This window comes from Dipodomys merriami, unplaced genomic scaffold, assembly GCF_024711535.1.
Source record: "Dipodomys merriami isolate MVZ:Mamm:240054 unplaced genomic scaffold, mDipMer1.0.p SCAF_27, whole genome shotgun sequence".
Taxonomy (NCBI): domain Eukaryota; kingdom Metazoa; phylum Chordata; class Mammalia; order Rodentia; family Heteromyidae; genus Dipodomys; species Dipodomys merriami.
In genome coordinates this window covers 16841215-16866318 of record NW_027204159.1, presented here as the reverse complement: position 1 = coordinate 16866318, position 25104 = coordinate 16841215, and the positions used below count along the sequence as shown (strand labels likewise).

At 42.9% G+C, this 25104-nt stretch overlaps 1 protein-coding gene across 1 annotated transcript in view; it reads left to right on the top strand.

The window, feature by feature from the left end:
* Nucleotides 1-24212, top strand: part of Pde6a (phosphodiesterase 6A) — an 80729-nt gene extending 56517 nt beyond the window's left edge. Inside the window, exons 14-22 of the mRNA XM_070036007.1 lie at nt 6021-6130; nt 8021-8108; nt 8265-8365; nt 8695-8802; nt 18399-18462; nt 18653-18727; nt 19873-19956; nt 20754-20901; nt 23099-24212. Coding sequence (XP_069892108.1) covers nt 6021-6130; nt 8021-8108; nt 8265-8365; nt 8695-8802; nt 18399-18462; nt 18653-18727; nt 19873-19956; nt 20754-20901; nt 23099-23175 — 855 coding nt within the window. The 3' untranslated portion in view covers nt 23176-24212. The remainder of the gene's footprint in view (nt 1-6020; nt 6131-8020; nt 8109-8264; nt 8366-8694; nt 8803-18398; nt 18463-18652; nt 18728-19872; nt 19957-20753; nt 20902-23098) is intronic.
* The last annotated feature ends 892 nt before the right edge of the window (nt 24213-25104 follow it).

The following is a 25104-nucleotide window of genomic DNA, read 5'->3' as shown; positions in this document are numbered from 1 at the left end:
TTCATAACCCTTTCATCTTTTTCTCTTTCCTTGTTGCTCTGGCTAAGAATTAAGAAGTATATTGAGAGGAGAGTAGGCACCCTTGGCTTGTTCCTGATTTTAGAAAAAATCATTTTTCTCTATTTATTACCATGTTAGCTATAGGTTTTTTGCCATAGTAAGGTATGTTCTTTACTATGTTAAAATATGTTCCTTCTATTCTTAGTTTCTTCAGGGTTTTTATCGTGCAAGGATATTGGATTTTGTCAAGAGCTTTTTCTGTATCTATTGAAATGATCATGAGATTTTTTGGTCCTGTTTGTATTTATTACCGTATGATAGTCATGTGTGTATGTTGCGGCATCTTTGCATCCCTGGAATGAAACAAACTTAATTACAACATATAATTTTTTTAATGTCAAATTTGTTCTTTCAGTATTTTTGTTGAGAATTTCTGCATGTATGTTTGAAGAAAATGGTCTTATAATTTTCTTTTTGGTTATTATCTTATGCTTCTCTGACTTTGGTATTGCAGAATGAGTTTGGTGGTATCTTTCTCTTTCTATTACAAGGAAAAGTCTGAGGACCTTTGATATTAGTTTTTTAAAGGCCTAATAGAACCCAGTAGAGACACATCCAGTCTTGAGCTTTTCTTAATAGGTAGGTTCTATTACTGATTCAATCTCCTTGCTTACCATAAAGCTGCAAAGTTGTTTATATTCTCTTGGGTCAGAGGTAGTATATCATATGTGTCTAGAAATTTGTCCATTCCTTCTAGATTTTCCAATTTATATTAATATAAGTTTTCAAAGTATTCCCTTATGATCTTATGAATTTCATTGGTATTTGTTTTAATGTTACCTGTTTTCCAATGTCTAATTTTATTAATTTGGGCTTTTTCCTTCTTTCTTTAGTCATATTGTTTAAGGGTTTGTCAATCTTGTTTATATTTTCAAAGAAGCAACCATTTGTTTTATTGATTTTTAGTATAGATTTTTTTAGTTTCCCTTTCAGTTATTTCTTCCCTGACATTTCTATTTACCTTCTAGTTTCCATCTTTTACTTTCCATCTTTTACTTTCAACTGGTACTTGAACTCAGAGCCTGGGCTTTATTCACTCAAGGCTGGCACTCTACCACTTCCGGCTTCTTGTTGGTTAATTGGAAACAAGAGTCTCAAAAACTTTACTGCCAGGGCTGCCTTCAGATCACAGCCTTCATTGCTTAGCCCCCAAGTAGATGTAAGCCACAGTGCTGTTTAGTAGCTATTATTGTATTAGGTTTATTCCTGTTTTTCTAAAAACTTAAGAACTATCATTAGGTTATTTATTTTAGATTGCTTTGATTTTTTGATAGGGTCATAGCTCTAAACTTTCCTCTTAGAACTGTCTTTAATATGTCTGATAGGTTGTAGTATGCTGTATTTTCATTTTTATTAGATTCTAGGTATTTTTTAATTTCTTTACTGGCTTCTCCAATGACCCACTAATCATTCAAAAATATATCATGTAATCTCCATGTGTTTGCATAGTTTCTGTACTTTCTCTTGCTATTAATGTCCAAATTTCTTCCATTATTATCTGGTAGATGTAAGAAATTATTTAAGCTTTTTTTTTTATTTGTTAAGACTTGCTTTGTAGCCTAAAGTGTGCCCTGTACGGATAAAATTCCATCAGCTGCTGAGAATTGTGTGTTATATGCAGTTGTTAAATGTACTACTTTGGAGAAAAGAGTTTGGTTCCTCATGTCTGTAGCACAGTTTAACTCTGAGATTTCTTTGTTGATTTTTTTGCAGGTCTAAATGATCTATTTATGAGAGTGGAGTGTTAGAGCTACCCACTGCTGTATTATATCTGCACTTGTCTGTGTCTTTATGTTTATTAGCTGTTTTATGAAACTAGGATCACCAATGTTTGGTGCTTACCAGTTTACAATTATATATCTACTTAATGCTTTCTTCCACTTATTAATACATAGTGACCTTCTTTATCTCTTCTAATTTTTGTTCGAAGAGTAGCTATAAGCTACTCTTGCTTGCTCTGTTTCTACTTGCTTGGTATATGTACAGGACATATACATTTACATGTATATAATACACATACACATGCTCATACAATACATACAAAGAGGCATACACACAAATATACACGTACACATACACACATATGTAACTACAATACACATATATGCACACATATACGTATACATACATATACACATGTAGACATACACATACAAATATATATATATATATATATATATATATATATATACATATGTACGTATCTGTCTGAGTTTTTGCCAGTGAGGTATGTCTTCTGTGAACACAGATAGTGACATCTTGCTGTTCTTTTAATTGGCAAGTTAAGACCATTCCATTTAGAGAAATATTTGCTTATTCTAATAATTTTGGTGGCTTTTTTGTTTATTTGTTTGTTTTTCCTGGTTGAATTGAGTACTGTTGTTGGTTTTTTCTTTCCCCCTCATTCATCTTAGGAGTGTGCTAATTTACTGAGTTAAATGTATTTGATTTTTTCTAATTTTCAATTGTTCTTCTATTCCTCCCATACAATTTATTGTTCCTTGAACTCTTGAGTTTGTGAGAGCTGTATTTCTCCCTCACCTGTGTACGGGATTCTTTTATGTATTTTCTGCAGTACTGGCTTACTGCTCATGAATTGATTTAGTCCACAGAAGCTATTTGTTTCTCTATTGATTTAAAAACATAACTTTGCTAGAAATAGTATAGACAGTTACTTACTCTTAGCACTTGAAATGCATCACGGCATGCTTTCCTGGCTTTGGGGGTTTCTGTTGAGAGATCTGATGATATTCTCATGAATTTGCCTTTGTAAGTAAGTTGGCATTTTTTCTCTTGAAACTTCCAATATTCTTTCTTTGTTATATCATCTTGGCACTTTAACTATGATGTGACGTGGAGAGGCTTTTTTCTGATCATATTTCCTTGAGATTTTACATCCATGTCTTTCCCTAGACTAGATTTGGGGAGTTTTCTTCTATAATTCCATTTAATAGACTTTATTTGACTTTTAATTTATACCTCAATGTCTTCTCCTACTTCTATTTAGGTTTTGTCTCTTGGTCATAGTCCAGCATTCTTGAAAATTTGGGTGAAGCTGGGCATTGGTGCTCACACCTGTAATCCTAGCTACACAGGAGGCTGAGATCTCAGGATCACAGTTCAAAGCCAGACCAGGCAGGAAATTCCATGAGACTCTTATCTCCAATAAACCACCAGAAAACCCAGAAGTGACACTGTGGCTCAAGTGGTAGAGTGCTTGCCTTGAGCTGAAGAGCTGAGGGACAGCTCCTAGGCCCAGTGTTCAAGCCCTACAACCGACAAAAAAAAGAAAGAAAGAAAGAAAGAAAGAAAGAGAGAGAGAGAGAAAGGAAGAAAGAGAGAGAAAGAAAGAAAGAGAGAAAGAAAGAAAGAAAGAAAGAAAGAAAGAAAGAAAGAAAGAAAGAAAAAGAAAAAAGAAAAAAAGGGTGTGTGTGTGGAAAATGTTTTTTTCCCTGTGTCTGAATGTAGTAAATGCCTCAACTTTGTCTTCAATCTTTGATATTTGTTCTTCTGCTTGCTCTAATCTATTGATAATACTTTGCATTGTGTTTTTGATTCATTGAGCTTTTTATTTCCATATTTTTATTTATCTGCTTGTTTCAGAACCCCAGTTTCCATGCTGAATTTCTCACCCATATTGCTGATATTCTCAGTGAAGCATGGAATTGACTTTCTTCAGTTTTCTGTCTGCATGAAAAGGGATCACGTTAAAAGCCTCGTATTTGAATTATTTGATGATTTCAGACATTTCTCTATCTGTACGTTTTAGTATTGAGGAGTTATGGATTTGTGGAGGAATCATATTACCTTACTTTTGCATATGTTTTATTTTTCTAAGTTGTAATTTACTTATCTTTTGGGATAGCTCTCTTCTGATTTATTCAGTGGTCTTAGTGATCAACCTTCGCTTGAGTATTCAATCCTAGTATCGGTTGTAGAGGAGGAAACAAACCACTGTAACAGCAACAATAGTGATCATTATGCTAGATAGACAGACAGACAGACAGTTAGACAGACAGACAGACAGACAGACAGACAGACAGACAGACAGACAGACAGACAGACAGATAGATAGATAGATAGATAGATAGATAGATAGAGAGATAGAGAGATAGAGAGATAGAGAGATAGAGAGATAGATAGATCAATCTATATATACATATATGCATGTATATGGGTGAGCAGGTCAGGTTGGTCAGCTTCAGAGCTATGTTCACTTTAGACGCTTCCCTTCTTTGAATATCTAGTGCCACTATTGCTCACAGAATTGCATCCTGTGAGCTGGATAGGTCCCCAATTGCTTCAGAGAAACTCCCACTATGTGTGCAGGCTGGACAAACGTACAAATGAACAAGCTATGAACTGAGATATGACCTGAAGGAGACCAAGGAAAGCCAGCATTCTGCCTGTAGGTCTGAGCCCCACCCAGTACCTAATTACCCTGTGGGGAATGTGGAGGCTTAGAAAACAGAGCAATCTGCCAGGCCTAGACATAGAATTCTCAGTCCCACTGGCAGCAAACCATGCATAGCAGGGAGTCAACTCCAAGCTTCAAAAAAAGCTGCTGGCGGTGGAGCTCACTGGACACTGATGAAAGTGAACTATACAACTCATGGGTGGAGATAGGAGGAAGGGACTTGGAGAGAGCAAGAGAACAGAAGACACTATACAAAAGGAAATGTACTTATTACCTGATTCATGTAACCCCTCTGTATATCACCTCTATAATAACAATAGAGTAAACTAATTTTTAAAAATCTACTAGTTATCGGACTGGTCTTAGAGCATTTAGCCTGTATCACAGGTGAATTAGATGACATTTTAAAAATAGATTTGTTGTTGAATCCACAGGTGTGAAATCCACAAGTACGAAGGTTTGACTACATTACATTTTTTGAATGTACAATAATTTCTTTATCCCACCACCTATTGTTGGGTGTGGAGTATGTTTTCAGTCTTCCACTATGTCAAAACCTGCTACAGTATCCTCAAGTGGACACACTTTTGTATATCTGTGTCTATATTTTTGGCTCAGAGAGTTTTGAGTCCTTCACATTTCGTTGAAATGCCTCCCCAGTGCAGCTCATGCCCCAAGCTCTGCTGTGGCTCAGGTTTCTTGTCCTTATTCTTTTCCCTTCAGGGCTGGCAAGGCCATGCCCAGGCAGATGCTGAGAGGCAGGACTTCTAGCCAGGGACAGAAGAGATCACCACTTAGATTTAGTTTATTTCTTAGGGTCACAGAGTAGGCATCATTTTCTTCTTTCCCACTGTCATTTTAACACTTAGTGGTAGAGTGTTTACCTAGCATGCATGAAGCCCTGGGTTCATTTCCTCAGTACCACATAAACAGAAAAAGCTGGAAGTGGTGCTACTGCTCAAGTGGTAGAGTGCTAGCCTCGAGCAAAAGAAGCTCAGGGACAGTGCCCAGGCTCTGAGGTCAAGCCCCAGGACTGGCAACAAAGCAAAGCAAAACAAACAAACAAAAAACAACGTGTGGGAGTATTATAGAAAGATCTCTCTGCACTGTGCCTCAGCTGGTAGACCAGGTTTAGAAGATATGCTTTGCCAATCTGGCCATTTTAAAGATTCTTTTCAAATCCTAAAACCTAAAGTTTATCGATATTCAAAATCTTTTCAATCCTGATCATCGAGAGTGCCGTCTACCCACAATGTGTAGATTGGAATACTGAATCCCCAAAGGGCAGAAGCCCAGCTAAGGTCACTTGGGAATAGGGTGACCAGCGGTCTGTTGGCCTGTGACTGTTCCAGTTCTAGTAGTAAAAGTTCCAGGGCCCCAGAAAACTCTCCAGATTGAGTAAGCCTCTAATTCCTCTATAGTACGAGAGTTAGTCCAGAGCACAGGTTCATAAATGCCAGGCTCTCTCCCCACACCTACCCTCTCAGCCCTGCTTCCACCCCTACAGAATAAGAATGACTTGAACTTCTGATTGCTCTTCCAGACCGGAAAATTGAAGCGATACTTCACTGACCTGGAGGCCTTGGCCATGGTCACTGCTGCCTTCTGTCATGACATTGACCACAGAGGCACGAACAACCTCTATCAGATGAAGTGAGTCTTCCACTATTGTTCTCCAGCCTTCTCCCAGCCTCCATCCCCCAATCTTCTCCCAGTCTCCTTCCCCCGGCCTTCTCCTAGCCATGACACCCAGACTGGCCAAGGAAAAGTCTCGCTGTCCACAGTTTCACTTCTCCCCTTAGCATTGGGTCTATGACAGTGGTAGACAGAATCATGACTTCCTAAAGAAATCCACACCTCAAATCCAGATACCTGGGACTACATTGTTTGCTTTTCAAAATGATAGAATGACAGGGTTAATATATTCAGCATGTGTAAGAAACTCAAATGTCTCCACAGTAAGGAAACAAATCGCCTAATCTAAAAGAAACTTTGCAGATGTGATTCAGTTAAAGAGCATGGGTGATAGGGATCATGCAGGTGGCTCCTTGTAGCACAGAGAGACCTAGTGAGAGGAAGTCCAGCGGTGAGAGAGAAGAGAGAGGGTTCTGCTTCTGCCTTTGAAGATGGAGGAAGGGCTCCAATCAAGAAACACAATTGGCCTCTAGAAGCTGGAAATAGCAAGGAAGAGGGCCTCTTCCTTACAGTCTCTAAAAGGAGGACACACTTTATAGTTCTGAACCCCAGAGATATAAGGCAATACATTGTATTGTTTTAAGAAATTGAGTCTGTGGCAATTATAGCAATATCAAGAAATGAATAGATTGAACCCCTTCACGCTCCCCTTTTCCTATTCTACCTGCTGATATATTTAGGTCAAGATATTAATAATGAATAACATTCATTAGTAATGGATAACCTTGTATTGATAGGCTCCCTATGTGGTGTGGTAGGTTGTATAGTGAGCAAAAAAGACAAATGTTTTGACCACATACACCTCATATTCCAATCAGCCTCTGAAGGACAGTTCTTGGACTATGGCCTCACCACAACCTCATAACCTCTCTTTGGTCTGGGTAGGTCAGAAATAGGAGTTATCCCCATGTTACAGCTGGAAAAACTGAGACTCTGCTCAGGCCCCATGGCCTCTGGCCCGTAGAATGTGAATAAACTTAGAATTGGTGCTTCTCTGAGTCTTTATTCTGAGGCTGCTGTAAGGCTGGAAATTATGTTTCGGTCTTATACTGTAGAACCTAAGCACTTGGCACAGTAGCACATAATCTGTGTTATTAACTTAAAAAAAGGAATACATCCATGACTTGTGGTAATTCAGTGACATCCCTTAAGTCTTGAGCATGGAGGAGCAGGGGCTTGTTGATCTTCAGAGCATTACCCAGCACTGGGGTCCACAGATGGCTACAAGTGATCCATCCATCTCTAAAACTGCACCTGGCGGGGTCTGGCTTTTCCTGCCTAAGAGTTCACCATATCCAAGATTCTCCAACGAGTCTAAGGCCAAGAGAGCCTCAAAACCAATTGTGGAGAAAGCAAAAGACAGCATCAGAAACTCGGAGCCTAGGCCTCATTTCCCATCACCTCACTGTGTGACCTGAGGTGAAACACTTCTCATTCCTGGACTTTAATTTCTGCCTGCAGAATTAGGATGAGGCAAGGCTGGATCACGTGTCTTAATGCTCATCTTGGCACTATCCATTCATCCATGCTGATTCTCTCTCTCTCTCTCTCTCTCTCTCTCTCTCTCTCTCTCTCTCTCTCTCTCTCTCTCTCTCTCTCTCTCTCTTTTCTGTCTCTCCATATCTCCCTTCTATTTCTCTCTGTTTCTGTTTCTCTTTCCCTCTCTCTCTCCCTCTCTCTCCCTCTCCCCCCTCTCTCTGTCTCTGTCTCTGTCTCTGTCTGTCTGTCTGTCTGTCTGTCTGTCTGTCTGTCTGTCTGTCTGTCTGTCTCTCTCTCTCTCTCTCTCTCTCTCTCTCTCTCTCTCTCTCTCTCTCTCTCTCTCTCTCTCTCTCTCTCTCTCTCTCACAGATCCCAAAATCCACTGGCCAAACTCCATGGATCCTCCATCTTGGAAAGACACCATTTGGAATTTGGCAAAACACTGCTGAGAGATGAGGTAAGACAAGGCCTATTTCATAAGAAGCCTGGATGTATCCAGGCAACCTTCTTCCCATTGACCTGGGCTTCCATCTAGGACAGCCACTGTAGATGGGTGGTTGTACTGCCAGCATTATTTCTCACATCTGTCCTCTGATTTTTTTTTCCCCTTTAGAGCCTGAATATCTTTCAAAACCTCAATCGCCGTCAGCATGAGCATGCAATCCACATGATGGACATTGCTATCATTGCCACTGACCTTGCTCTATATTTCAAGTTGGTATTTCATCTCATTTTCATAAGCAGAATAACAACAAGGATAAGAACAACAAATGTCATAGTTTTGATGGTTGTTGTGTACCAGGCCCAAAGCTACAGCCCTTCGCATTAGATGTTATTACTCCCATTCCATAAAGAAACTAATATCACAGTGCAGACTTTGGGCTAGGGCTTCACTCTCAGGCCATGATGATTTTAACCTTGTTTGACTTTGTTAACTAATTATGTTAGTTTAATAAGCCCTCACCTGAAACGTTAGCCATTGTTAGCTCAGGTGTTGCCTTGCTGCAATATGTGTTCCCCTAACAAACTGGCATGTTTTACAGGAAGAGAACCATGTTCCAGAAGATCGTGGACCAGTCAAAGACCTATGAGAGTGAACAGGAATGGACTCAGTACATGATGCTCGAGCAGACGCGGAAGGAAATCGTTATGTGAGTCGAAGCAGGGCTAAACCCTGACCCCTATCAGCCAAGGCAGAGGCGGGAGGCTGCACTGACAGCTCTTGCTGTTCTCCACAGAGCTCTGGGACACTTGCCATTTTGGAGATTTCTCATGTATGAAAAAATACAGTCATTATAAACAAAGCCCAAACCAAACCCAAGTTGCATGCATGCACACACACACACTTTTAATCTTTTTTATCACTAAAACCATGACAATATATTATTGTGTAATGTCATTGTAATATTTTGTATCAGTACAATGTAATATACAATAATTTCAATCATAAAATTTAGAAATATAAAATTTAGAGTACAGTGGGTAAAGTGAGGTTTCACTTTCAAGTTTTTATTAAAACAAACATTATACTGTTGTATACTGAGTGATAGCTACATCACTTAAAATAGGTAGACTTAACTTTTCGGTATTCCTTTATATATGGAAATATATAGTTGGTGTTCACAAGTTAGTTGTATAATGGAAATGACACTCATGGGGCATACAAAGCTGGCAATGGGTCTGTAATGAAACTCTCATTTACTTTCCTGGTAAGTCTTTGCGGTGAACTCAATGTGCTTCTGTGAATCACCTCAGTTGCTGAGGTGAGAAGTTTGAATGTGAGACTCTTCGAGAGTGTATGATGGGTCCCGGGGGAGTTCATGGCCAGGATCAGGTTCTCCAGGAAAGATAAGGCCCGACTCAGTTCCCAAGGAAGCGTTTGATTGCTTGTTTGTCCTTCTGTGAGAATGGGATGCGATTAAATCACAAGTGTTGCAAATATCTGCAAAAGAGAAGAGGTTCCAGCTGGGATGGGGGGGTGAGGACAAATGGCCAGCTGCTCCTCCTTCATCCCTGCAGCTGTCCAATCAGGCCTCCTGGGAAGTCTTCTGATCCTGGGGAGCATTGCAGCCCATTCTTACTGAGTCAGTGCACACTGGGGCTGTGGCTGCTCCCAAGCACACCAGAAGCTGCCCCTCTGGACATTTCAAAAGGACATAGCAGAATTAAATAGGTGGAAAGAACACACTGGTCTTGGATGAGGAGCCTTAAGATTAGAAAGTTATTTATCCTCCCATATTCATTATTCATTTAAATTAATTTCAAGAAAAATACCTACTTTATTTTGGGAGGAGTTAGGGGGCCAGTTCCAAAATTTTAATCAGAAATAAGTGTGCAAGGATAACCAGAACATTCTGAAGTAGAGACATTAAAACAAACACAGTTTTGCCAGGTGCTGATGGCTCATGCCTCTACTACTATTCAGAGGAGGCTGAGATCTGAGGATCAGGGCTGGAAGCCAGCCAGGGCAAGAAAGTCCAACTAACTACCAGAAAGCCGGAAGTGGTGCTATGGCTCAAGTGGTAGAGAGTTGGCGCTGAGCACAAAGAGGCTCAGGGACAGTGCCCAGGCCCTGAGTTCAAGCCCCACAACTAAACTAAAATAAAATAAACACAGTTCAATCCCAGGCCCAAATAAGTGTAAGTAGATTTTTACACCTGTAGGGAAAGGTATGTATTCATAAATGGTGTTAGAACAATAGGGTAGCCACAAAGTTAGATCCAAATAATAATTCCATATGAATCAAGATTTTTAAAATAGCGAGGTGGGAGGAAACAATGGTAGAATTTAAAGGAATAGTTTCATAATGACTTTTTCTATGTATAACTTTAAATTTATTATAAAAGAGGTAGCTAAAGTTGTCTACACAAAAAGAATTTCAGTACAACATACAAATTCAAAGTTAAAAGTTAGAATGAAGGTTCTGAAAAACGTTGTAACACTGTTGATGATGGTGAAAGAGTTAATTTCCTCAGTGAAGTGCTAATAACAATTCAAGATAAAGACCAACCTAATAGAAGATGTGCAAAAGGCACAGACAGACATTTCCTACGAAAGGAATTATAGTAGCATGAAAACAAATGAAAAAAAGATGACTTTACTAATATTAAGAGAACTACAAACTAGAATGACAATGAGATGTGACTTTTTACCCTTCCTGGCAAAGGCAGGAAGAATAAGACCAGAGTGAGGGGGACCCCTTCTTTTCTTTACTATCAAAACAAAAGGGAAAAAAGAAGAGGAAAAAGAAAAGATAAGGTAGAGCCAGGCACTGGTGGCTCACTCCTGTAATCCTAACTACTTAAGAGGCTGAGCTCTGAGGATCTCACTTGGAAGTCAGACTAGGCAAGAAAACCTATGAGGATTAATTAATCAGCAATTAACCAGCAAAAGGGTGGAAAGAGAACTGTGGCTCAAGTGGCAGAGAAGTAAACTTGAGCAACAAGTTCATGGACAGCACCTGGCCCTGAGTTCCAACAGGCTTATTTGAATTGAAAAATAATGTCAGCTAGTTTCTGAGGGAAACAATCCTATTTGGGCTGTTCCTGCTGACAGTGAAGGCCTGGCATTTCCAGTGATTTTACACAGCAAACATTTACATAAATCAAATGAGTTAATCTGCAGCTTCAAAGTTTCAATGAACATATAATTGAAACCCATTATAAGCTAAAAGCATTTTTACAAAACACACTGCAAAGATACATTAAATTAATAATGTTTTAATTTACCCATCATTCTCAGGATCTTGGGTTAACTTAAGTACTACATAGAAAATGTCAGAGGCGTAATTAATACTCATGTGACAAGTCTTGGTTAAATCTTAATGGTATGCTTCCCAGATGGGAAGAAGGGAAGCATTCTAGTGTTTGTTTTCAATGAAATGGAAGGAGAATTGAATTGTCAGCTGAGAGATCATTCAGCATAATGATCACAGCATGATTTTGAACAGTTAACTTGGAAGAATTTGACTAATTGAGTGACACGGTTGTAATTCAACTCTTTCTGTTTTCAAGGTCTCTAAATACTTGCATTTATAAAAATGAAAGATGGGTATAAAATAAGTGCTGGTTCTAGTTTAACCTACCATGTAAAAAATTCACTCAGTAACTGATTTGTTTTCTTTTTCGTATGTGTGTGTGTGTGTGTGTGTGTGTGTGTGTGTGTGTGTGTGTGTGTGTGAGCACATGCGCACACGTGTGTGGTAGGACTAGATATTAAACTCAGGTCTTCAAGCTTGTTAGTCTGGCACCTTACCACTAGAGCTATGCTTCCAGTCCTCATTAACTAACCTTTCAAAAATAAAAATAAAGGGCTGGGATGTGGTTCAAACGGTAGATATTTACCTTGCAAATGCAAGGCCCTGACTTCAAACTCTAGTACCACAGAAAATAAATGAATTTCAAAACTCAAGTTACTTTGAGTATTTAATAAGTACTTGTAAAGGTAAGGGATATATTTTGTTGTTTAGGTTAATTGTATAATCATTTAATCCAAAAGAAAAATATTCAACACTTGGAGACTTATAGTCAAAGGAGAAAATCTTATATTATTTCAGTTAATAAACAGTATGAACAGGTGGCCAATGAAAGACTTGGAAGCATGTATATCTACTTACACATATACAGATACATATACACATATGTACATGTACATATATATAATGTTACAATAAAATTCTTAGGGGAAATCAAGTAGAAATACAAGTTTAAGGAGAAAACCTTATTCATATGTCTTAAATTCAGATTGGTATGCATTTGTTATGCTCTTTAGATTCCTCTAGTTTTAAAGAATGAACAACTTATTTTAGTTTTGATAATTATGATTCACTGTACACTAGATCCTTCAAAAACATTTAGACCTTTACTGAAAGTTTAAGCTGTTATCTTAAGATTATCCTCTTATCCTAAAACTGCTGAATATGTGTTATTTGGCACCTCTTAATCTGTAGCCAGCATACAAAAAAATGTTCTTGGCACCGGTCCTTCCAACATCTTCCAGCTGTCATCTAGCCTTGGGGCTGGGAGTTGCTGGAAGTTCTCATAGGACACGGCCTTTCTTTTCCTGTCTACCTCTGTAAAGGCTCAAAAGACCCTTTTTACTTCAGAGATCTGGTTTCTATAGAGTTTTGATTTAACATGAAGAAATCCAGCACTCCTTTCTGGGCTTTCACTAGAGTAGTTAGGCCTGTGAGCTTCCTGAGGTCAGAGGCTCACACCTTATCCCTCAACTTGAGCCATGTCTTGAGCCAAATCACTTGTGTTAGCTTCCTGCCCAGCTGTTTCTTGGGTCCCATACTTGGCTGTATTTGCTCTAGGGTCAGAATGTCATGCTGACTACAACAAGGCGTGACTATTCACTCCTGGACATCTCTAAAGGCCAGCTTGCTTGTCACCTTTTCTTTTCTTTCTTCCATTCTTCCTTTCTTCTTTCCTTCCCTCCCTTCATTCCCTCCTTTTGTTTTTTGTTTTTTGGAGGGGGAAGTACTGAAGTCCAATTTCCATTCTTGATAGTAGTCAAACCTGGAGTTGGAAGCACTCATGGACCCTCAGTATGAGTATTCCTGGATACAGTTTTCAATGATTGGGAAAAATAAACCAAAAGAAGAATATCATTTGATGACAAAGGAAAATGATCAGAAATGAAAACTTCTTATACAGATAATTTGTTATATGGAAGGCTGCTTTTCACTTACACTATGGACTCTTAGAACTTTTTCTTTCATGGTGCCCTCCTCCATAAAAGTTAACAAGTAAGCCAGGCAGTGGTGTCTTGTGCCTGTATTCCTAGCTACTCAGGAAACTGAGATCAAAGGAGTGACCTCACTCGACCCAGGAAAGAGATCCTTGAGACTCTTATCTCCAGTCAATCAGCAAAAAACCAGAGAGCTTGAGAAAAAAAGCCAAGTGAAAATGTGATGCCCTGAGTTCAAGCTCCAGTACCAGCACAAACAAATGCGAAGAGGTATTGTGGAGCCTGGTATTCTGCTTAGTGGATAAGTCAGCCTCTGTTGCTTAGGGTGTACAATTGCCCTGGCATCACAGACTGAGCTGAATAGACACCACAGAGACCACAGGCCTGTAGAACCTACCATGTTTATAACCTGGCTCTTTGTGGAAAAGTATCCCAATTCTTGGTGTAGAATTTTACATAGAACAAAAATGAGAACCCAGCTAGGCATTGATGTCTCATGCATATAATCCTAGATTCTCAGGAGGCTGATCAAATTCAAGTTCAGCTCAGGCAAGAAAGTCTGTGAACCTCATATATCCAGTTAACGAGCAAAAAGCCAGAAGTGGAGGTATGGCTCAAATGGTAGAGCATCAAATCCTCAAGTGAAAAAGCTAAGCAAGATGTGAGGTCCTGAGTTCAGTCCCAGTGTGTGCCCATGCATGCACATGCATGCACGCACATGCGCTTCACACACACACACACACACACACACACACACACACACACACACACACACACACACACAAATGGGAACCCAAGAGACACAATGACTTACCTAGAGAAACCCAGCAGGACTGACACCCAAACTACAGAATTCCCTCGGGCATACCCGTCATGGTGGCCAGGCTCCCAGGGCAGGTCTGAGCCAGCATCCTGCAGGGCTTGGATGATGGAGATCATTTCCTTGCCAGTCAGCCAGGGAGCAGGAAGAAGTGCACTGGATTTCATAGCAGAGCTCAGGAAAAACTTTTGTTCTTGGGGATGAACCAAGGGCTCAGTTGACCTGAGCTAACCAAGCTCTCATCCCAAAGACCCTGGAGGGCGATCCAAGTAAAATGAGGACAAGTTGAAAACAATAGCTGCTCTGACAAAAATCATCCGTGTGCTTCTCACAACCCCAAGAGGGTTTTATTATATCACATACCATATGAAATTGCTGAATTTCACCTCTCTTTGACCCACAAAACCAACATTTCATAAGATCTAATCTAATAGAACTGTCTCATTTTACAAACAATCAGAAGCTGAAAGATGTATTTTGCTTTCTTTGGACAATAGTAAGTCAGGACAAGACAGAAGACCCTATTCAGTTGAGCTCTGTGATTCACAGCCTTGCATGGAATTGTATGCTCTTCTCCCATTAATCCCCAGTCCTTCCTCTTGGTGAGTTTCATCCGTTGACAGGATGAGCTTTGAGTTTCTGAACCACCAGTGTCTCCCTGGCCTCCTCTTGCTCTCTTCTACATCATAATCTTACCCTTCTGTCCTCTTTGCCATCCCAATGTGATGTTTCCTCATCATCTGTCTTCTGCATGTTTCAGTTTTGTTTTTTTTTTTGGGTCCGGTCATGGGGCCTGAACTCTGGGCCTGGGCGCTGTCCCTCAGCTCTTCAGCTCAAGGCTAGCGCTCTACCACTTGAGCCACAGCGCCACTTCCGGCTTTTTTGTTTTTGCTTATGTGATGCTGAGGAATCGAACCCAGGGCCTCAGGCATGCAAGGCAAGCGCTCTACCACTGAGCCACCTTCCCAGCCCCCTGCATGTTTCAGTTTTTGAATGTGGCAGGCGTTAGGGCTTCAGTGCCAGTGTTCTCACTGCCTGGATGTGTTTTCTTCTCTCTCTCACACACTCTTTCTCTCTTTATTTTTTTTTTTATCAAGTTAATGGCTATGTATCCTATAGTTGTCAACTCAAAGGACACTTCCTCCCTGATTTCCTAATCCACCTTCTATTATCTCCATAAATGCAACTCCCTTTCCCAGAGAAGTGTTTGCTCACACATTTATATTTGTGGTATAAATGTACACATCCCCAGCATATCTTCACACTCACCAAGCATGGCATCTGACATAGCTTTGTGTGCAAGCTGGATAGAGGGATGTTCTCTGCAATATATTTCCTGGATAGTCTCGTTCCCAGCAGTCTCCACTGTTCCTCAGCATGGCTTCGTCTTCTGCCCCCTCTTGGAGTATGTTTTAGCTTAAGCTGCCTTAAAAAAAAATCTTGCCACCAAAGACAGTCATTGGTGACTCATGCCTGTAATTCCAGCTACTGAGGAGGATGAGATCTGAGGATCACAGCTCGAAAGCCAGCCTGGGCAGGAAAGTCCATGAGACTCTTATCTCCCATTAACCACCAGAAAAGTAGAAGTGGTGCTGTGGCTCAAAGTGGTAGAGTGCAAAAAAGCTCAGGGACAGTGCCCAGGCCTTGAGTTCAAACCCCATAACTGACAAAAAAAAAAAAAAGCCTACCAGGGGCTGGGAAGGTGGCTCAGTGGTAGAGCACTTGCCTTGCATGCTCGAGGCTCTGGGTTCGATTCCTCAGCACCACATAAGAAAAAAGCCAGAAGTGGCCCTGGGGCTCAAGTGGTAGAGTGCTAGCCTTGAGCTGAAGAGCTGGGGGACAGCGCCCAGGCCCAGAGTTCAGGCCTCACTACTGGACCTCCCCCCCCAAAAAAAAAGCCTACCTCTGAGCCAAGCGCCAGTGGTTTACAATGACAGTACTATACAATGACAATCCTAGCTACTTGAGAGGCTGAAAATGGAAGTATTCTAGTTCAAGGCTAACTCCAGCAGAAACACTCTCAAGATCCCTTCCCAACCTACAGAGGGTATGGTGGTACACACCTGTCACCCCAAGCTGTGTGGGTATGTGGAGCCTGAGATCGGGAGGACCAAAGTTCTAAATCAGAAAAGTCTAAAGACTCTGTCTCTACAGAAGAAAGCTATACCCAGGGACACTCATCTGTGATCCCAGCAAGGACAAAAAGCCTGGGATTAAAGGGGAGCACCACCATACCAAACATCGGTTTCACTTAAATCTCATCATACATTTGTAGGTCCCTCTCTCTGGTCTAGTTTTGTGCCTGAGGCTCTAAGCTGGCTAATACAGGTACACGCACATACATGCACACACACACGTATACAAAATCTCCGTCCATAAAACATTTGGGTGTGTTTCCCCAATCTCTGGACATGTTTCCCATGTGACCCTCCAACCAAGGAAAACAAACACCCAGCTCTCCCCGGGAGCCACAGAGATGGACCGTGGCCCATCCCGGGAAGCCAGGGATGTATATGCTCACTGAGTATTTATTTGCCCAAAGCATTTGCTATCACATCACCCTTCACATCAAGCGTAAGGCTTTATATAAAGCTTTATATAGAGCTAAAGGAGCTACTATAAACATATGCATTCCTGAAACCTTATCTTCTTCAAAGGATTATATACTGTGTAAAAATTTATACCACTGAACATTTTATTTGAACTTAATCTTCTGTGAGTGAACAGTTTATGTACAACTATATACCCTCTTATTTTATAATGATGAAATCATGCAAGCAGCAGATTAGGTTCTGAGTCCCAGCATTCTCCAAATGCTCTGCTCCCCAGTGCCCACCCAGCTGTTTCCCCAAGCCAGATTTCCTCCACCTCCTAAGCTCTCTTGGCTTAGCGATTGTTGCTGGCCTGCCCTGCTGCTCAAACCCTAGGGCATCTACCAGGAAAGGCATCTACCCTCCTCCTGTCCCTCTGTGTTGGGTACCTTCCTGCGCATGCTCCCAGCCTGCTTTCTGCAGCACCGCTCTGAGGAGGGACTGCTCAGAACTTGTCACCTTTCCTGTTTCTGCAGGTTCCTAGTGTTGGATTTGTCACATCACCCTGGATGACAGTCCCCAAATATGCCTCTTAAACCTCCCAAGCTCCCTTCGCTAGCTCCAATTCTTTGTCATTGTCCCCAACCTTTCTGTTTCATCCTATACCTACCTGTGAGAGATACCTATCTTGGTTTCCTATCAGTGAAACTCCTTTGGAGGGTTTCTCTCTGAATCTTCCCCCCCTTCCCTCCATTCTGTCCTCTGTCCTTCATCCACAGCCTCCTCATGCAGCCCAATCAATCACACTGCTTATTACACCTTGTGTTTTCAACAAGGCCCAGGCCTCCATGGAGTAAATGAAGCTCTTTCAGAGGGAGTCAAAGATCTTTGTTAGTGCCATGGTGTATGGCCCTCCAAGCACACTGTTTATCTGTAGAATCAGAAAAAGAAAATTTTCGGTGGATTAATTAGAGGAAAAGAAATGTCTAAAAAGGCTCTTCGGCAGTTGGAATAGAGGGCAATAGTGAGAGAAAGGTTGGGAGACATTGCTCTAAACTAGATCAGAGAGGAGGGACTACAAGTATGTGATACAATTTAAATGAAATGGATGGTTTGGCATGGTGTTTCTCTCTGGAATCCCAGTGGCTCCGGAGGTATAGGTAGGGGGATCTTGGTCTGAGGTTGGCCTGCAAGCCAAAATCTGAGGCTCTATCCAAAAATAACTAAAGCCCAAAGGGCTGCCTAGCAAGTAGGAGGCCCTGAGTTCAAATCCCAGTACTACCAAAATATACATGCATACATACATACGTTACATACATAAGTAAACTTAATTGATAATTATCACTTGATGCCTTGATCAGTGCCTGGAAGATAATAACTACCTGATGTGTGTTTATTGTATAAATACCAAGATTATTACATAATTCATTTATTCTCACACCCGTTCTGAAGGAAGTACTGTTCCCATTGCAGTCAGAGAAAAGGAGATTTTGAGAGGATGGATTAGTGCCCAATTGAAACAGAGGCAGGATTTAACTAACCTCTGACCTCAAACCCCACAAACAATGGGGAAGTGAGCTCTTTCTTCACAATGGGATAAAGTCACCCCCTCATGGGGAAGAGAAAGGAGAGAGCCACAGAATTGACTGGTGTGTGTTGCTTTCAACATCCCTGGACTGAGAAAGGCCATTTCCTGTGTCTCCAGGGCCATGATGATGACCGCCTGTGATCTCTCAGCCATCACCAAGCCCTGGGAGGTGCAGAGCAAGGTATGGACTCCTCCATGGCCAGGAGGAGGGGACCCCAGGATTGCCCAGGGCAGGTCATGAGGCTGCCCCAAACTGCAGGGACATGGAAATTATTTGGTCTCTTCAGTGAGGAGGAATGGGGGTGGGTTTATCATTTTGACCAGGGGAAGGACTGGGACTGTGTGTTTATTTTGGGGTCTATCTGCTGCAGGTAGCTCTGCTGGTAGCTGCTGAATTCTGGGAGCAAGGCGACCTGGAACGCACAGTGCTGCAGCAGAATCCTATTGTGAGTTGACTGGGGACAAAGAAGGGGGTGTGCAGAAGGGGTAGGCAGGGGTTACCCTGTTCACAGGGGTGTGTGAACCTACTTACCATAAGGATGACTTCTCCCCTAGTGTAAAGACCAAACTTAACCTCATTCCTTAGGTGAGAGATGCAACTTTATAGTTAGAAATAGCCAAGGTTAGAGATGCAACTTCTAAAGGCCCCCTCCCCCCTCTGGCCCTGCCCACCAGATCTGGGAGGGGCAGCAGTGGGTCCCTGGGCTCTTAAGGATGCAGAGTTTGAGAGTAGACACTAAAAGTTAGGTTGCTCTTGTACTTCTGGAAGTTTCTTTATTTTTTATTATTTTTATTTTTGGACTGGTACTGGGGCTTGAACTCAGAGCCTGGGCATTATTCCTTAGCTTTTGCTGAAGGCTGGCCCTCTACCACTTGAGACACTTCCGGCTTTTTGGCGACTAATTGGAGATAAGAGTGTCATGGACTTTCCTGACTGGGCTGTCTTTGAACCTCAGTCCTCAGATCTCAGCCTCTTGAGTAGCAAGGATTACAGTCATGCGCCACCACTTCCTGGGTGGAAGTTTATTTCAAATAAAACCCCAACATTGCCATTTCTTCTATTAATACTTTAAGCCATGTTTCTAAGAGACATATATCCACAATACCAATAACCACAAACAAACAGATAACCACAATACCATCATCATACTCAGAAAATTAGTGATGTTACTTTAATAGTTGAACATTTAATAAATAGTTGAATATTTCATCAATAGTGACGTTACTTTAATTAATCCCCAGTCTGCTCATTGTCCCTGACAGAGAAGGATAAAGGACACACTGCCTCCAACAATTATGTCTGTTAATTAAGTCTCTTTGAATCAGTACAGATCTCCAGGCCTTTTGTTTTGTTTGGGGTGTGCCATTTATTTGTTGAAGACAGTGGGTCTTTTGTTGTGTAGAGCCTCCCACGTTCTTCTGTTCCCATATTTCCTACAAATTGCACTTCAGATTTGGAAGCTTGGAATATTTACTTCTAATTTTTTCTTTCCCCTTTCCTTCCTTCCCTCTCTCCCCATACCCCCCTTAGCAAGAATGTGATGGGACCCTCTTAATGCCCACTACAGTGAACTTTTTCTCTCCCTAACAGCCGATGATGGACAGAAACAAGGCAGATGAGCTCCCTAAACTGCAAGTTGGCTTCATTGACTTCGTCTGCACCTTTGTCTATAAGGTAGGCCCATGGCTTCCTCAGTCCCAAAGAGATGCCCTTCATAAGCCGGGGTTCCCCAAGAAGCAACCTCGGCCCCAGACTCCGGCCACCACCAGGGCCCCAGGACCAGGTGGCCCTGTCCAGGATGCCAGCCTCTAAAGAGACACTAGCCTGACAGAAGGAGTAGTGAGAGGGGAGAGATGTGGACAACTCACAGGGGTCCAGCCTAAGCCGGTGGGGAAGAGCTTCCTCTAGGAAGTGAGGGGAAGGGAGGGGAGGAGAGATGCTGGGAGGGAAAGGGAAGTGAGAGGAGAGGAAGTAAGGGCTCTGCCAGGGCCTCAGGGGAAGCAGGGAGGAGAGGAGGCCAAGCTCCACGTGAGGGGAGCAGCCCATGTGAAGCTGTGGGGAGCTGGGAGCTGAGACTTGGGGTTGTGGGGGCTCAGAAGAGTGGGGGGAAGAGGCTCTAAGCAGAAGATATGGGAATTGTGTGGGTTGGAGGAAGCTCATTCCAGTGCCCAGCATTTCGGACTGGGCTGCACCTTGAACCTGGAGACTAGGGCATGACCCCTGCTATCTATCTGTCTGTCTGTCTGCCTGCCTGCCTGTCTATCATCTGTCTGTCTGTCACATTTCGATCATCTAACTATCATCTATCATCTACATACCTATCTATCATCTATCTATCTGTCATCTGTCCACTATCAATCTATCTTATAGCTATCATCTGTCACTTATTTATCACTTAACAATCTTTTGGGGCCACTAATTCTCTTGACACTGACCTACCATTTATCTATCAACAATCTATCTGGTTTCAGGAATTCTCCCGCTTCCATGAGGAGATCACCCCCATGCTGGACGGGATCACCAACAACCGCAAGGAGTGGAAGGCACTGGCGGATGAGTACGAGGCCAAGATGAAGGCGCTGGAGGAGGAGAAGCAGAAGAAGCAGGGGGCCCAGCTAGGTAGGCAAAGGGGGACCAAGCCCCATTCACGCCCACCCATTGAGCACCCAGGGTGTCTGGGCCTGGAGCTGCATCCCATTCTGTGAAGCAGGGTGCTGAGGCTGGCAGAGGAGACAGATAGGGCCCAGTCTCACAGCCAATCAGTGAGTGGCAGAGCCTGGTTACCCAGCTGAAGCTGAGGGAGACAGCAGGCCACCGAGCCAGCGATTCCCCCTGGACACAGATCACTGATACTCAGGCTGCCCCACACGTGCATCCCTGGGCAGAGGAGGAAAACAGGAATTCTCTCCTGAAAGGAAGCCATGATTGAAGCCTTCTGATAACTTGATTCCTGTCTCTATCACGAGCTTCTGCTTGTAAGCTATCAATGACAGAGAGCCTACCCACACCACACCCTCATGCCACATGGCTGTCTTCATGGCTGGGCATTGGTGGCTCACACCTATAACCCTAACTACTCAAAAGGCCGGGAAGTGAGGATTGTGGGTTGAAATCAACTCAGGTAGAAAAGTCTGCAAGACGCTGATCTCCTATTAACCAGAAAAAGGCCAGAAAGGAAGGTGTAGCTCAAATGGTAGCGCTCCATTGAGTGAAGAAGCCATTTGAGGTTGTGAGGCCCTGAGTTCAGGCTCCAATACTGGCACACAAGAAAAAAGGAAAGAAAGACAGATTTTCCTGAAGCTTAAATTGCTTTACCTTGCACATTTCTCGGGCATGCCCCACATTGGCAGGTGCCCATTTAGAACCACCTCACGCTGCCCAGAGCACAGCAGACATGGGCGTGGACATGAGAGTGTCCACATGAGAGCCACGTGGGAGGAGGGCGATGTGCAGAGGAGGCAGCAGAATAGGGCAGGGACCAGCGGCCACGTCCTGTAGGAGCCAGGGGAAGAAATGGATTTGGCTGCTGCAGCCCTGCTCCAGCCCTGTGCCCAGCTCTACTATCACTTCCCTCCCAACCCGTGCTTCCTTCAGTTGTTCTTTCCAGTTGCCTTTGTCTTCTGATCAGCAGCAGGTTTGCGCAAACTTGTGGCCCATGTTTCTTTTTCTTTTCTTTTCTTTTTGGTCCGGTCGTGGGGCCTAAACTCTGGGCCTGGGCGCTGTCCCTCAGCTCTTCAGCTCAAGGCTAGCGCTCTACCACTTGAGCCACAGCACCACTTCTGGCTTTTTTCTTTTTGCTTATGTGGTGCTGAGGAATCGAACCCAGGGACTCATGCATGCAAGGCAAGTGCTCTACCACTGAGCCACCTTCCCAGCCCCCCGTGTTTCTTTTCTTAAATCTTTTATTCTTTTTTTTTTTTAAAGTGGGGCTGAGAATTGAACCTAGGGTTTTGTACATGCTAGGCAAGAATTTTACCACTGAGCTACACCCTTAGACCGTGTGTGTGTGTGTGTGTGTGTGTGTGTGTGTGTGTGTGTATGCACGCACACACGCATGCGTATACACGCATGTCCACGTGTTCCAGTACTGGAACTTGGATTCAAAGCATGGTGCTCTCACAATTCCACTATGGCTTTTTGCTGGTTAATTAGAGATAAGAGTCTCAAATACTTTCCTACTTGGACTGGCTTCAAATCATGATCCTCAGTAGCTAACTTATAGGAATGAGCCATCAGTCTCCGACTATATGCATTTTTCTTTAAAACATAAGTTGGCTGTCCACATTTCAATACTGGACTTTATTTTAATTTAAATATGCAGGTTCCTAGCTTTTCTCTTTTTTTTTTCATTGTGAAAATACCATACAGAGGGGTTACAATTACATGGGCAAGGTAACGAGTACATTTCTTATCAAGCATTGTTGCCTCCTCTTTGTTTCCCCTTCCCATCCCCTCCCATCTCCCCCCACCCCCACCCCATCTAGCTTTTCTCTTTCAGACTGGCCAGTCTTGTGTTTCTGAGCACCCAGTGACCAGAGCCTTCCTTGGATGGCACAAGGCTCTCTACCTTGTTATTGTTTGCCACCACTCCCTGTGTCTTCCTAACATCAGTGTCAGGGCTGGCTGCCATTTGTCATCCTGGGCTGCCAACTTTTCTTAGAGAAGGGAGCCTCTAATTCTCCTAACGCCTGCTTTGCCTTCTGCATGGGTGGTTATTTGTTGGTCTCCACAAGCCTTTAAACTTGGCCCAAACCAATCACAGGGGAGTGGACTGCAGCCTCTTACCGGCTATGTTGTCTTTCCTGTTTGATTGCAGCCACATCTGGAGACCAGCCCAGCGGGAACCCTGCGCCAGGGGGCGCTCCTGCATCGAAGTCCTGCTGTGTCCAGTGAGGCCGGGTGCTGCAGTCAGAGGGCAGCGCTGTGCCAGGGCGCGTTGCTCAGACCAGCGGAGAACCTCACACCTTCTCAAGAAGCAAAGGGCTCATCGCAGGAGTTAAGAACTGGCGGAGAATTAGCCAACATGTCATTTAGTGATTATAGCTTTCGGTTTTTAGACTTAAACGCAGTCTATTGAAGCTGAGGGCTGGTGGCTCCTGCCTGTAATCCTAGTTACTCAGGAGGCTGAGATGTAGGACTGAGGTTTGAAGCCAGCCCAGGCAGGAAAGTCAGACTAGAGGTAGGATTCAAGTATATGCTAGCTGACCAAGTGCAAAGACCTGAGTTCAAGCCCCCAAACTGTGACACACAAAATCTGTATCTTTAAAGGGAGTAGTGGGGCCTTCAGGGCCTTCCTCAATTGCAAGGTTCTTTTTGCATTTCCCACAGGGATCTACACCCATGAAGCAACTCAGGCAAGGTGGGAAGACCTAGCCATCTTGCTCAATATGAGACAACTGTCTGAGGCCATTCTAGTGCCATTATAGGCCTCCTGTGGGGTCCTAGCCATATCAAGGCCCATGACATAGCTGCCCCTCATGTCCACTCCCACGAATTCTCCTGCTCTCCCCAGGTCTGTCCATCCTGCAGACAGAATCCGCTGGTGATGCCAGCCCAGAACCCACTTTCTCCATGGTCACAAATATGTCTTTAAGAGGTGATTTGCCTGAATTTAGTCCTAACAAGTTTCCCACATTGAGTCTAGCTGTTATATTTCTGTTTTGCCCTATATAGTACTGGGGATCCAACTCAGGGCCTTGAACTTGTTAGGCAAGTACTCTACTACTTAACTCACAACCCCAGCCTTTTGCTTTTAGTTTGCATATTAAATACAGTCTTGAGCTAACTTTGTCTGAGTTGGTCTTGAATCATGATCCTCCTACCTCCACCTCCTGAGTAGCTAGGAATACAGGCATGATGTTTCAGTCTTTGCCTGTTTGTTTTCTTTCAGTAAGATATAATATATATATTTGAGTTCAAGCCCTGGTACTGATAACACACACACACACACACACACACACACACACACACACACACACACACATTTTTGTGATACTGGGGTTTGAACTCAGGGCCTCACACTTACTTGGCTTGCTTGCTCAGTTGGCACTCTACCACTTAAGCCATGTCTATCATTCTACCACTTGAGCCACAGCTATTCTTCCAGCTTTTTTTTGTGCTTAATTGGAGATAAGAATTTCACAAACCTTCTTGCCCCTAGTGGCTTTGAACTATAATCCTCAGATCTCAATCTCTTGAGTAGCTAGGATTAGAAGCATGAGCCACCAGCACCTTGCTTTGCTGGTTATTTAAACATGGAATCTCACAGACTTTTCCACCTTGTATGGCTATGAACCTTGATACTCCAGATCTCAGCCTTCTAGGTAGCAAGGATTATAGGAGTGAGCTACTAGGTCCTGGTCCTACCTTTGTTTTTGAGATAAAGGCTTGCTAAAATTTTTCCTTGGGCTGGCCTTGAAACTGTCCTTTCTATCTCTGTCTCCAAAGTAGCTGGGATTACAGTGATGAGCCACTGCACACAGACAAGCATTAGTCTCTTAAGCTAAAGCAAATTATGTGTAGTAGTTAGGTGGAAGGGCAGGGAGGAGAAATAAATGACACTGAGGAACACGCAGGCATTTGTGCTGGCGGTGCTGACTCTGTCATGACAGTTCTGAGTTCCTGGGACAGTTTCATTCTGCTCTGTTCTCCTTCCCAGTCTCTCAGTGAGGCCCCATGCCTGCTAGGCCTCTCACGCAGGACTACGGCCAGCACACAGGTGCCATTACCGTTGCTCAAGTGTTTGCCGTGTCCCAGCTACTGTGTGTAATTTACTCCGTCCTTGCAGCGGACCTACAGGGTAGAAACCATGACTAGCCCACT